This window comes from Sinohyriopsis cumingii, unplaced genomic scaffold (assembly GCF_028554795.1).
Source record: "Sinohyriopsis cumingii isolate HCF-2022 unplaced genomic scaffold, ASM2855479v2 utg000160l, whole genome shotgun sequence".
In the NCBI taxonomy this organism is placed as follows: domain Eukaryota; kingdom Metazoa; phylum Mollusca; class Bivalvia; order Unionida; family Unionidae; genus Sinohyriopsis; species Sinohyriopsis cumingii.
The window spans coordinates 960,171-974,531 of record NW_028315873.1 but is presented as its reverse complement, the minus strand read 5'-3'; the positions used below and the strand labels follow the sequence as shown (position 1 = coordinate 974,531).

Genomic DNA, 14,361 nt, shown 5'->3' with positions numbered 1-14,361 from the left:
TTATAGTTTTCATGGTGACAAAAGCTTTCCAAATAAACACAATGTGATATATATTTCACAGTGTGGACCAAATTAGCTGTTATTCTGAGCTTTAGATGTTCAACTGAAATAGATTGCTTCCTTGGTCGGGATAATTCTTTAGTAATTTCTCATACTCAGAGCATAACTATCTTGAGAATTTAACAACGAAGTTCATCACGAAACAGGGATATGGGGACTGAATTACCACCTATCGACACAAGTCTCATTGTATAACGTGACCATTATATGATAAAAACATTGTTATTACCGATAAGTTCGAATTCTTAAGTTAATTATGCTCTGAGTAATTGAATGTCTAATCATTCATGTAGTTGAGCAGTTTATAGGAAAATATATTATTAGGCTTTTATACTTTTCCAGGATCGCTTCCAGACATACTACAAGCTGCCGTAGTTCCAATCATCAGTGATAGTGAATGTAAGCGTGTATACAAAGATCGCATAACTCCACGGATGTTTTGTGCTGGTTACTTGTATACTGGAGGTGTGGATAGCTGTAGTGGAGACAGTGGGGGACCTTTTGTGTGTAACATAAACGGTAATAATGTATTGCTAATATATTCCGTTTTCATGTGGGAGTCTGCATTGGGGTCATCTACAGTTAGAGTAGTCAGTTCTTTGAGTGGCAGATCTGCTACCCGTTAGGATTTTCCTATAACAATTACAGAAGCAACCCTTCGGTGACAATCTTACAGAACAAAAGCGAGAAATACAAAAAGATATAATCAATGATTTAAAGTCCACATTTTGCCTTGCAAAGTTTTGTCTGGATCTTGGTTTTTATATTCGAGTCAGTGTAATAACACAAGTTTCGAGATGGCTCCTGTGATATACGAGCTGTATATATTTCATCCAGGATCAACAAGACAGCTAGCAAAGACTACATTTGAAATCCTATAAAAATCTGACTCTTCATTTCGAAAGAGTTCAAATGTAAGGATTTCAATATGACTGTTGCTGTGGTTATGTTTGACATCAGATTGGCACTATTTTCATTTAAAACAAATTAAATAGAATATGCTGTCTTATGGTGTCAACCCTATGCATTTGTAATGCCAGTAGCTGGTAAAGGAAAGTAACATTTCCATTGGTCAGAATGTTACCTCGTGATCAAAATGAATTGCGTTTATTTCTATTCGAACTGAAAGGATTACTATATTTTTAAGAATACCACTTCTATAAAAAATCACTAGTACAGCATAAGACATACACTGTCAGTGAAGGCAGATACGAAGTATGTGTTAAAAGAAAACATCATTCTAACAATATTTTAAAAAAAATAAAGGAATACATTTGGCTTTCATTGGTTGAAGGACTGGTATTATGATGACCTTATTACGATAAATCAGGATAACCCGAAGTGCTATAAATAGCTACGTAACATTGAAATTAGTCTGTATAGTTGACTGCCATGGTGGCCAAATTGGATGTCAGAATGGTATCATATTTCTATTTTCATTTAGGATTGATTAGATAATAGAAGCCTTACATTTGAAAATTCCATGCTAACACAAATACACACGAAAAAGGTTTGAGCATAATCGTATAACATGATCATAAATGTATAGACGTTTACACTGTCCAGCATTAAAGGAAAAGAAACAGTAGTTATTAAAACATTAATTACTTTAAATTGCAATGGTTTCTACTGTGTTGTAGCCACAATAACATTCTCAGTGAGGTACATCACAATAACATTCCCAATGAGGTACAGCACATAACATTCTCAATGAGGTACAGCACAAGTTTAAACTGAAAACAAAATCATATGGCTTACAGGCAAGTGGTGACAAGGGAGGGGGGGTATGATTAATTAAGAAAATCCAGAGGCGGAGGAAGCATGTTCTGAAGGATATATATATATATATATATATATATATATATATATATATATATATATATATATATATATATATATATATATATATGCTTTTATGGACATAAGCAAATTCTTGACATATTTAGCATGGATAATTCAACTACTAAACGTACTCATGCATGCAGTTGCACGCAGTTAGTCAAGCATTTTATCAATGATCCCGTTCAGTCTGTTCCTACTAATGATTTGCTCCTCATGATGCAATTGTGAATTACCTTTCTTAATCATGTGTGGATGTAATGGAGAACACCCATAACAATCACCTTTTTATGGCAGGCTTATAAAATTAATTTACGAGTTCAAGAATGGAACACCTATATGTCACAGAAAATCATTTTCTAAATTTGTGATCATTATCTTAGGAAAATGTAATATAGAGATGTCACATTCATTGCATTCCTGAGGTAGTATATCTAATAGACCAATTCCCAAAGTACCTTGAAGAACTCATTGTATTACGATGTAATCTGCTTCATACATCATCTCCTGAGAGCTAAAAAATATCATTTAGTTCTTTATAGTTTTCAAAACAGACATTATATTGTTATTTTACAGTTGAAACTATTGTTTTCAGGTAAATACACAGTTATAGGAGCCACATCATGGGGGGATGGATGTGCCTTGGCTAATAAGCCCGGAGTCTATGCAAAGGTCACAGAGTTCCTGACATGGATACAAGCAAAAATGAAGCTATAATAAAATAAATGATGTCGGGTCTTACTTAAGCATGAAACAAATTGTTTGTACCGTTACTCATATCTGTATGAGCTATACATAATTCTCAAAGGGATGTGGCCACATCGTCTTGAGGAACATCTATTGTAGATTTGTTATAAGATGAGAATAATGTAAGATAATAAAAACTATATTTCACTAATCTGAACTTTTTATAACTTCAGTCTGCATAATTGTTTTATCATAATGAATAAGTGTAATCAATAAATATCTCTACTTTGCAATATATTTGCTACATAATGGATACTAGTAATTCACAAATAAAGACAATTCAATTGCAATACAATTCAGATTTATTCCTTGAATGACTTCACTGCATTTCCCAAAACTTTTAGATTATCTAAAATGATTTGAGAAGCAGATTGTCAAGGGGCCTCGAATGGCATAGTGGTCGAAAGCTCTCAAAGTTAAAGATTACTGCATTTTCACCTCTGTCTGTGTGGGTTCGATTTTCAGCTGCGGCCAATGTTGATAGGAGATAAATCTTGCCAGTAGATTATAGTGGATCAGTGTTCTTTCCGGGATTTTCTCCGGGTTCCTCATATATTGTACTAAACATGGAGATAAACCCTATAACACCATCAGATAGTCCAGGAAAAAAACCGAGGTACAGTAATCAGTTAGAGATCGCTTCTTTTGTTGGAGGTGACGGCGACGAGCAGGACGTATTTCCATCAATTTACATCCGACATCCAAACGTATTTTCTGATACAGACCGAGCATTCTTCAGGACGAAGAATAGTGGGTAAAAATCATATTCAAGTTCACAAATGAATTGTAAACTTCGTTGGTCAGAAAAAGAAAAGAGTTCATTGTGTAACAGGATAGACATAAATGGATCCCTGGTTCGAATGACAACACAGCACAATGTAACGAAACATGATAATTTATATAAAATGAACTAATCTATATATATATATATATATATATATGTGTGTGTGTGTGTATGTGTGTGTGTGTGTTAGTGTGTGAGTGTGTATAAAAGTTGTAAAATTAGTTCACTGCCAAACCCCACAGCTCTCCAGAATTATTGGGTTGGCCCTCACTTGTGTAGACAGTACACACACTTCATGTATAGACCATGCACACAAGTTTACAAGCTAGCGGTTTCGTCTTCGTATGGTCTTGCATCATCTTCCATATCGACAAACAGACTGCCAGACAGATATATTGAGATACCCGCACGCATATGCACCGACAGCACAAACTTTTCCTATTATAGGTTGGCCAACTTTTGTTGGCTACACCCTCAGTTATTGGATCCACCATTCGCACAGACTCACGGATAGACATACGTGCAGAGCTATATACAGCCCTATGCATCTATTGACAGCTTCAGACAGCCCATAACAGCTACGATAAAACCAAACTGGTCATAAAACCTGTTCCGGAATTAATATCTTTATATGTATGCTACAAAATGAAACTAATAGCAACATGCAATTCAGAAGTTCACAACGATTCAAACCTCCCTGGTAATAAAAGCATCTTTTCACGATACGACATTAAAAAAACGAATAGGCTTCACATTTCAAATACATTACAAATTGAACACGTACCCCTATGGCTGGAGAACACAAATGGATAGCGTCCACACAATTAACAAGCTCCATAGACCAGAGTGTCAGTTAGAAACGGAACATGCCATAAATCCACATGAAAATGAGTATTAGTTAGGTTAAAATAAACGTGCTTTCTGTGGTTTTAGTGAATCTTTCCGCAATCGTATCTACGACGAGATACATGTTAGTTCAGTTGGTTACCTATAAAACAAGTATTGACCCTAAGTAACGTTGTACGCATGTACGACGAAAATGTACATATTATTAGATTAAGTTGTTGGTTTTGTTGTCTCTCAAAGCATCTGAAGGAACATATTTGCATTTTGTGATCGTTTGTACGCTGTTGAATCTGAATTGTTTTAAGTACACTACTAATAAATATATTATCATATGTGCGAACCTGATGCATTTGCCAGCAGTTTAAAACATGTATGCATTGCTCCATGTACGGTATAAATGTATGTATATTTTGTCGTTGAACAATGCTTGGTGGCTTCCGTACACTGATTTGTCAGCTGGACACCCTCGCGGAAGAAAGGCAGATCTCATGGGAGATGAAACTCTCATTAATCATTGTAATCGCTTTTTTAGGACAATATCGAAAATTCCTTGAGTTCATTACGGGAAAATCAAACGCATAGTTTGTAAATCTCTCTGTCTTCTGTGTATCTCTCTCTCCCTCTCTCAACATGAAGTCGTAAAAAAGCAAATCCATTCATTGACTAAGTTTGCAAATTATTCCATAGTAACTACATCGTATTCGAAACAAATGATATTTAGTTGCCAATCTCCATTTGTACCCTTATAACTTTAGGTAGGTTTGGAAGTATGATAATGTTGATTCCTGTTGAAAACAAAGACACAGTGGATAATGATATGCAAGTATCTAACGATCATATGCTATTCTAAACCCCCTTTCATACACCGCGATCTGTAAATCGTCAGAACTGCTATGTTTTGCATTGACTTGCCCTGTTCGTAGCTTAGGTGACCATATATAATATTTTGTTCTATCTTAATTGTTTTGAACGATACATGTTTGCATCCTGCATGAGTCACAACTTAAGAAGCTTATCACTTATGTGGAATATGGGGAGGTCGTTCAATACCATTCTACCCCCATTGCGTGCTAACGAATTTGCAGCATATCGTTTTACCTTTATATCACTGAAACTACATTATTACCGGTTTCAATCAGTATAATTGGGCTTCGCTTTGGAACTGTTTTATGTAAAGTTTCTTCATATTTAAAGATGCTCTGTGTGCATGTGATAAAATGATGTGTGGGATTACGGTATTTAACTTACGAAGCGATCTTCTTGTCCTGCTTGCCAGAATTGTGTATATATTTGTCGTACATTGACGTTTTTGTATGTGTTGTTATTTAATATGTCGCCTTCGTGGATGTCTTCTGAACGAACAACACTATTGGCCTCTAGAATTATTATGCTCAGTTCTAATCTGAATATAAAAATATAACAAATCTTCAACAAATTAGTTTTGATTGCTCTCAACAACTACAATTATAAGTCGAATACAACTGCAACCGACACGGCTTCAGATCTGCCGTCGGAAATGTGTTGGCAGGAATGGGTCTCTGCAGATATTTGGAGTAATGAGAAAAAGAATTATTGTTGAATATGCATTATACTACGGCACACCAGGATCTTTGTTGTTTGCAGTTTGAGACGATCATTAAGCGAGAATATCCGCATTACGGTGAGATATGTTCCCTATTTATGGTACTTTGGTTGTTATTATCTAGGAGATTACCAACCTTGGTGGTATTACCCTGATCGAGTAAATAATAAAATAAGATATGAAATAATGGATTAAATAACACGGATATGTTCTAGAACAGCACGAGCCTCCGTATACAAAATATAACAATTTAATAAATTGCATAAACAAAATAAAATTGAACATGACAAATATATGATAATTCTTCTTTTGGAAATAGAACTAAAAAAATCATACGAAATTGAATTAGCATTTCTGCTTTTCTAAAAAAAAATACCAATTTCATCACATACTAAAGTGAATTAACAAACTCTTTAGCTCAGCATGCATGAATAACCTGGTTGCTTCCGGTTCTCACCAATTCAAAATTGATGACAAGTCAGAGTCGCCGTAGTGTTTTTCTTGTTTTCTCTTTATATGCTCATCCTCTTCGGGTCACCAACCGTACTTTGACTGTATGTCTTCTTTTCCCACCGTGTGATACACATATGGGGCTACTTTTATCTTAAAATAAATGAAATTTATCCTAAGTATTTGTCATTATTTTATTTTTGGCGTCGAACTTTATTTCCATTCCCGTTATGTCAGATGCCGTCTTATCGTAATTCATCAGAGTAAGGCCAATGCGATCCGTTCTCAGCCTATCAACTGATACACACATCATCTCCTCATTACCAAAAAAGGAATGTCTGTGGCAACTGCTAGAAACGTCTAGTTACACTATGACATCACTATTTTAGCATACAAGATCGATATCATTTAAGACATATATTCAAGCAATCTCGGCATGAAACTTACTAAGAACGCATTCATATCAATATAATAGTGAATGACATTTTATAATACATGAGTTATATAACATTAAAGACGAATGAATACCATCTTACCATGGGAGCTCAATGAAAATTAAAGTATGAATTTTTAAACTAATGAATGCATCACATAATTACAGTCATTTTGATTAACGTTATCCTAGAGATTCCTAAGTAAAAAATAATAAATGCCATCAAACAGTGAGTGATTAAGCATTGCAATCTTCCGATATATTGCGAGCATAGCCCTTATGTCAATCTGTATTGTTACCTGTCAAGCTAACCACCAAAAATCTGCTGCGATATAACATTTACAAATAGTTTACATCAAGACAATACGGTATCTAATAATTCGTTCGATTACTCAAGTGGGATTTTTATATTCTCGACAACAATTTTTATTCCATTATATTCACAAGTTTAAACTGAATATAGATATCGACAGAACTTTACCAATCAGTACTGTATCTCTCAAATGCACGTGCAATGTAATGTCATCTGAATACTCATGACCGTAAAATGCGTGAACTGTCACTGGGATTATGACAATATATATTCAAAGGACAATCACGTATGCATATACACATATGTTTCACACAGGGGTAACCTTCGTACGACATTACATTAAGAAGTTTCGTTTATACATCATTAATACAGCTGGAGATATGCCAGTACGACTAAACGTTTACACTGTGTTAACCTGTAAATAACACAATAGTTGGAGTTAGAAGAGTTGGTAGATGTGTCATGAAGGGAATTTTCTCATTACTATTTATGAAATTATATTTTCTCATATACGTATTATGTTTCAAAACATTATTATCGGATGATGATTTATGGACATGTACTCTTCATCGTGACCAGACTTTGGTGGCGGACACAATCAGATCGATAGAAAGGTGACAATTTTACTCCTTTACGGTATTGTCACTCTACCGATGATATGATTTCACACCGCTGATGATACAGAGAGAGAGAGAGACAGAGAGAGAGAAGTTCGTGTGCATATTGAAAAGAAAACGGTAACTAACATCATGAAGCCCAACGGAAAACTGTTTTATTGAAAATAAATAATGTTTGCAATAGAGAGTCACAGTCCGAGTATTGAAATGCATGTACATAATGTGTTACATTTTAGATTTTAAAAATATATATCATATCACAATTTTCCTTCAAGTGTAGTAATTTCATGAAATTCACTAACGTATCTGATAGAATATAATATAACTGATACAATATTGAAAATATTAAGGATTTAGCATGATTGGATATTCAATATTTCTTACCAAAACCACGATAATGTCTTTAGGGAAGCAGTTTACTTAATACTTGACCTGAAATACCAAAATACTATGTTATGGAACTTTTAAAAAAAGTTTATTTCAAAATTAGTTATTGCTAAGCATGCAGTTGTAAGGAATACAATCATCACTAAGCCCATCCACCAGGTTGGCGCACGACTTTAGTCGCTGCTTAAATATAATTCTTGAAATTGGAGAACATCACTCGCATCCAAAAAGGCCATCACATCGAGTGGTGAACTTAACATAAGCTTCACTGTTAAGTACAATTATGGGACACAATTAGTTTAATGTGAACTGCATGAAGAAACTTTACGAGGACGTACCACTCGATACAGCCATAAACGTTTAAAGTACATGCTGAAGGATGCGAGGAATTTTAGTCACGTTATAATGATATACATGTGTTACCTAATACGTTATTGTATACATATTGTACAGACATCTGATATGTTTACATTTTATGTATTATTGTTTTTGTAATTAAACTTTACATTTGTTTAGAATGATTTGTCTTCCATTATTGTGCAACTCATTTTATCATTTTCAAAACTTAAATTTTAGTTTGCACTATGTAGACTATTTTGTGCTGAGGTGATGCAAACTAATAATACTACTACTATTACTACTACACACACACACACAAACACACACACACACACACACGCACGCACACTGACAACGGGAGGCACCTGCTCGTATAGTTTTGAGAAGATCTTGGCATGAAACAGCCTGGGTTCGAACCCACGACCGTCAGAGTCCGCTTAAGGTGCTCTAACCACCAGGACACCAGATTGGTCTCATAGGGATATATAATGTATTATGACTGTATAGGGGCAAGGGGAATTTAAGATAGGGATAATGAATGGCAATGGAATATGACTGTCTAGCTACGGATGTAATTTAAGATGAGGAACAAAGGACCTTCACGTTGGGGACAATGTGTCATTAACATGGGAATATTGGGCCTGAATAGGACGAAAAATTATGTCGTGATAATTTTTGAAAGCAGAAATAAGATAGTATCTCTCTCTCTCTCTCTCTCTCTCTCTCTCTCTCTCTCTCTCTCTCTCTCTCTCTCTTTCACACACACACACACACATACACACACACAAATTATCAGTCTTAATCTCTCTCTACGTCGTAATAAGTTCGATTAAAATGATAATGGTACTTGTTCCGTTTGAAAATGCCTATCCAAAAATGTGATCATAAGTTTCCAGAATTATGTGATCTTTTCTGTTTGTTTTGTATTTGCTTTAAAAAAAAAAAAAACTTACACCCTTGCATACTACAAATCAATATGTCGTTGGCTAAAACAAATCTTGAGTTGACGAGCTTGTACAGTTCAGATATACTAGCTTTATCCTTTTTTCCCGCCCTTAGATTTTTGAAAACTATGCAAGATCATTTGTAGCGTGTGCTGCGAGAAACGTGACATCTCTCAAATCTGGCATACATTTACGCAAATTTAAGCAGTCAGTCGACAATAAATATCACACTACCATTTTATGAAATTGATGACTGAATGAAACCAATGCACATATTTCACATATAATGTATGTTTCTCCTAATTATATTTGTCCTGTAATATGGCAAAAAATAGCAGAACCAAAAATGGTCTGCATTGTTTCTGTGTTGCTTCTTTAACATTTTATCTTTGTATCTGATATGCATTGCCAAGTTTGTCTGCCAATCTCACAAAACACAAGACTCCAAACTTACTGTAACTTAATACAGTAAGACTAGTGGGCCTTCAGACCTACGTAGTTATGCAACACAATATAAATCCATAGTAATTATTGTATATCTACAACATAAATATTGTTACTTTTACAGCGACACAAAAGCAAGAGCCAGTCAAACATCATACAGCGCTACCAAATTATATCAGATCACTTATCATAGCCACATCTGGGCCTGGTAAGACGCAAGTATTACCTCATATGATATAGATGTCTACGATGGTATTAGTTCTATTTAGTGACACCATCCCTAGATGATCAACGATGTCACGATGTGCTTAAAGATTTACATGGAAATGCATAATGGTTGCACAAGGATGCTAATAATACTATTGATTTTAAGATCGATATTGATGAAGTCCCATCTGTAAATAATCTGAATGGATTTATTTATAATCTCGCAGCATGCGATAACGTGATGCTCGACAAGCAATACAGCTTGGATATTTTCTCCAAGCAGACACACAAACATTGATGTTATATACGTTACACAGCGAATTACACAAAAACACTAAACTAATTATAGATAACTGTCATATCATATTTGTGTTTAATGGAGGCGATACAGCAGCGGGGGTTGGGGGGGGGGCGAATCCGACATTTTGTCCAAACGTCATTTGGCTTAATTAGTACTTTCTGCACTCAGCGGATCCGGTGTCGTCAGCGCCTGGTAAAAAAAAAAAAACGACGTCGTCGTCGTTGTCATCGTCGAGGGGCCAAATCGACAATTGTCCGGACGTCATTTGGTTTAATTAATACATTCTGCGCGTCGATGCCAGCGTCGTCAGCGTCCGGTAAGCACATCGACGACCGCGTCGATGTCATCGCCCCCCTGCTGCTTACAATTTAACCGAATATTTGGTCAAGTCCGATACGATATCGTGTCCGAGGATCATGTAAATTTATCGTTACAAATCCATGTGGGGTCGACTGAGCATGACTAAAAAAGTTTCGAAAAACATTAAAGTCCATGTCACCGCCACACCATGTCTGCCAAATATTTCGTAGCGTGTGTGTATCAACGCCGTTGAATACAGCAAGAATATTACAGTTGTCTCTGATTACTTTTGGAATCTGAGTATACCGTTGAGTGATATATATCACGTCAGTGTTTTTATGCCTGCCTCTGGAAAATATCCTAGCTGGGTTTTTTTGATTGTCTAACATAACATCATCGTACACGACTAGATTGTTAACGTCGCCATCAATATCATCGATACCTGGTGCATCATTGATATCTGTAATAAACTCGATGACATTTTTTTTAGCGATCGCTGATGCATTCTCGTTGAAATCTTTCAACACCTCGTAGCATCGTTGATCATCTACGCTGGGAGCAACCAAATACAACTTATCCCACTTCATCCATCTCATTATTAAATTAAGTAACAATTGCGTCTTGCCGGATCCAGATGGTCCGATGATAATCATCCGGATCGAGTTTGGTAACGCTGCAACATGCTTAACTGGTTCTCTTGTTTTAGTCGCTGAAAAGTCAATTATATTCATGTCTCTATACATAAATTATGGATCTATATTGTGTGAAGTGTAGAGTGCGTACTGGCACAAATGATATGACAACTGTTACAACAAGAAATAACAGATCGGCGCTTACTGGTAAGTGTGTACAATGCGGTACAAAGAAATTTAGATTTATTTCTATTAAACCCGGGGATGTTTTAAAAAAAAGCGAGGAGGTGATATTGCAGCCAAGTTATCAAAACTCCCCGGACCCCCGTGGGCAAAGTATCCAGGAGAAAAACACCTCCCAGGATATAGCTACTGTGGCCCCGGAACACGATTAGATATCAGACTCGATGATCAAAATCAGCCCAAACCCGGTGAGTATCCAATAAATGCTATTGATAAGGCGTGTCATGTTCATGATGTTGCTTACAAAAGTAGCGATCTGCAACAGCGTCATATCGCGGACGTAAAATTAATTCACGCGTTAAATGCTATTCCTGATAAATCCGTCAAAGAAAAATTGGCCTCATGGTTGGTAAAATCGGCTATGAAAGGTAAATTAATGATGGGCGCCGGTAATTAATAACAACATGGAATCCATCTATTATTCTCCGAGAGGATACTGGAAGGGGAAGGCCGCAATTGGTAAGCTTGCAAGCGCTGCAAAGGTAACAAAAGCCACTGCGGTTAATTGGTTATCCAAACAGGCTATATGGCAAATTTATCTACCACCGCCTAAACAAATCAGCTTCTCGCGCTTTGATGTCAGCGTACCTAATGAAGTTCATCAGGCTGATATACTATTTTTGCCGCATGACAACGGTTACAAATACGCGCTAACCGTAGTTGATGTTGCGAGTCGATACAAACAAGCGGAGCCTTTAAAAACAAAGTCAGCAACTGAAGTAGCCGATGCGTTTGAAAGAATTTATCGAAGAGGTCCTCTGCGCTGGCCAAATCTATTACAAGTTGATCCCGGTAGTGAATTTCGCGGCGCTGTTCTATCAACGCTGAAACATCATAGCGTCGCGATACGACGAGGTCATACTGCGCTACATCGTGATCAGGCAATTGTTGAACGATTCAATCGGACTGTTGCTGAACGGTTATTTGGATATCAATACGCGAAGGAATTCATCCAAGAAAAACGATCTCGTGAATGGGTCAAAAGGTTGCCAGGCGTAATTGCCGCGTTAAATAACGAGATTACCCGAGCAATCAACATGAAGCCCAGCGACGCGATTAAAGAAAAGTATATACCCGGAAGATCAAAAATAGATAGCGTTTCCAAGCCGATTCTCGGCGATGTCACTGTTAGATATCTGTATGAACCAGGAGAGCTTGAAGGCGGTAAAAAAAGAGCTACTGATCCTATCTGGAGTGTTACCACACATAACATATCAACGATAACACGATCAACTGGTAGACCACCGATCTATAGACTGGATTCAACTGCTCCTCAGCGCGGATTTACACGCGAGCAACTACAAGTGATACCTGACGATACTCAATTACCCCCGCGTGGTCTTAACTAGCGCCGTTGCGTCTATTGCACTCAAGACATGTCAATCTCACATTGTTTTTGACATGACCGAGACTGTTATCGATCCTGTCCACGGTAAATTGGCGAGCGTCTTTATCCGAATAGCGCCAACTCATTATACAATTGCAACTCGCGCAGTGATTATTCTGTTGTTGTCGTAACGCAATTATTAAGTCGGCATCAATATCAAAACGCCGCTGTTTTTTTTTATCCTGTTGGCGGTAACCCGAGAGTTTTCTATCAATGACGCTTGCATCGATGGTGACTCCGTCACTGACTCCGTCACTGACTCCGTCACTGACTCCGTCAATAACAATTCTTCGAAGCTGATTTATCCTTCGTACTCTGGACACTGCAAGATAGACTAGATTCGACCATTCGATGCGATTATCAACCATCCAAACAATTGTATCCGTGATAGTCAGTCCCTGCGAGGAATGTATTGTCGTTGCGTATCCTAGCGTCCACGGGGATTTATCAGCACGTAGCGCGTCCTCGACGACGCTGATATCAACGAGCACGATATCATTCATCACGAGAATTTGTTTTTCTGTCCGGCCTGGAATTTCAACTTCAATGTTCTGCCGCCGTGTGTCCGCGGGTCTATATCATAACGGCACTGGGCGCGTTGGAAACCTTTCCTTATGCAACGTAAACAACTTCCGCTGAAGTGTGTCTCTGACTATCTTTCTACTCGCTACAATTAAATCGTTTGGTCTCCATGTTTCCCAGAATTCATTTAACGGCGTTTCCGGAATCACCTCGCGGATTATTTCACATTGAATTCTATCCGGCTGTAATCTGATTAATTTTTTAACCTCGCGCAGTTGTTCATCAAGTGCTCGGTAATCAGTATCGGTTTCTTCATAATAGTCCACAAAACCCTTTAACCAATCATGTGGGCCCTCGCCGACAAATGGCGGTGGTTGGCCATGGTCGCCACACATGATCACCGCTGTATTCGCGAGCAGCAACCAATCAAGAAACATTTGTAAAACATCTAACGAAACAGTACATATTTCATCCCAGATGATAACCTCAGGAATAAATTTTTCACCCATTCGATCAGGAGTCCACTCACCGCCGCTGTATCGAAAAAAGCTGTGATAAGTAACGGCGTCAACATTTCGTTGTTTTATCTCTCGCGCTAGTCTATGGGTCGGTGTAAGCACGATTATACTTGCCCGCGTTCGAAATAATTCAATTGCCCGAGTCGTCTTTCCTGACCCGCCACAGCCGTTTAAATAAACCGTCTTGTGTCTACAAATTGGATCAGAACACGGTGGTGCATTAGACCATTCTGACAATTTATCACCGCGTAAGTAGTTGTTCTCAACGGTGACATCTGCTGACGGGGAATAATCGCGTCGTATTTCATTTTTAATTCTCCATGTACCCCAACTCTCGTCCGGACTAGTAAACTCGGCTACGTTTTCCTTATACGCTACGTCAACATAAAACGAATCAACGGCTACTCTAACGGCGGTGTCGGGAAATCTATTTATCATCGAGAATAAATTGATAGCGGCGTAACCC

At 37.3% G+C, this 14,361-nt stretch overlaps 1 protein-coding gene across 1 annotated transcript in view; it reads left to right on the top strand.

Moving 5' to 3' along the window:
- Window positions 1-14,361, top strand: part of LOC149774622 (transmembrane protease serine 9-like) — a 118,298-nt gene that overhangs the window by 16,852 nt on the left and 87,085 nt on the right. Inside the window, exon 5 of the mRNA XM_089944950.1 lies at window positions 403-579. Coding sequence (XP_089801076.1) covers window positions 403-579 — 177 coding nt within the window. The remainder of the gene's footprint in view (window positions 1-402; window positions 580-14,361) is intronic.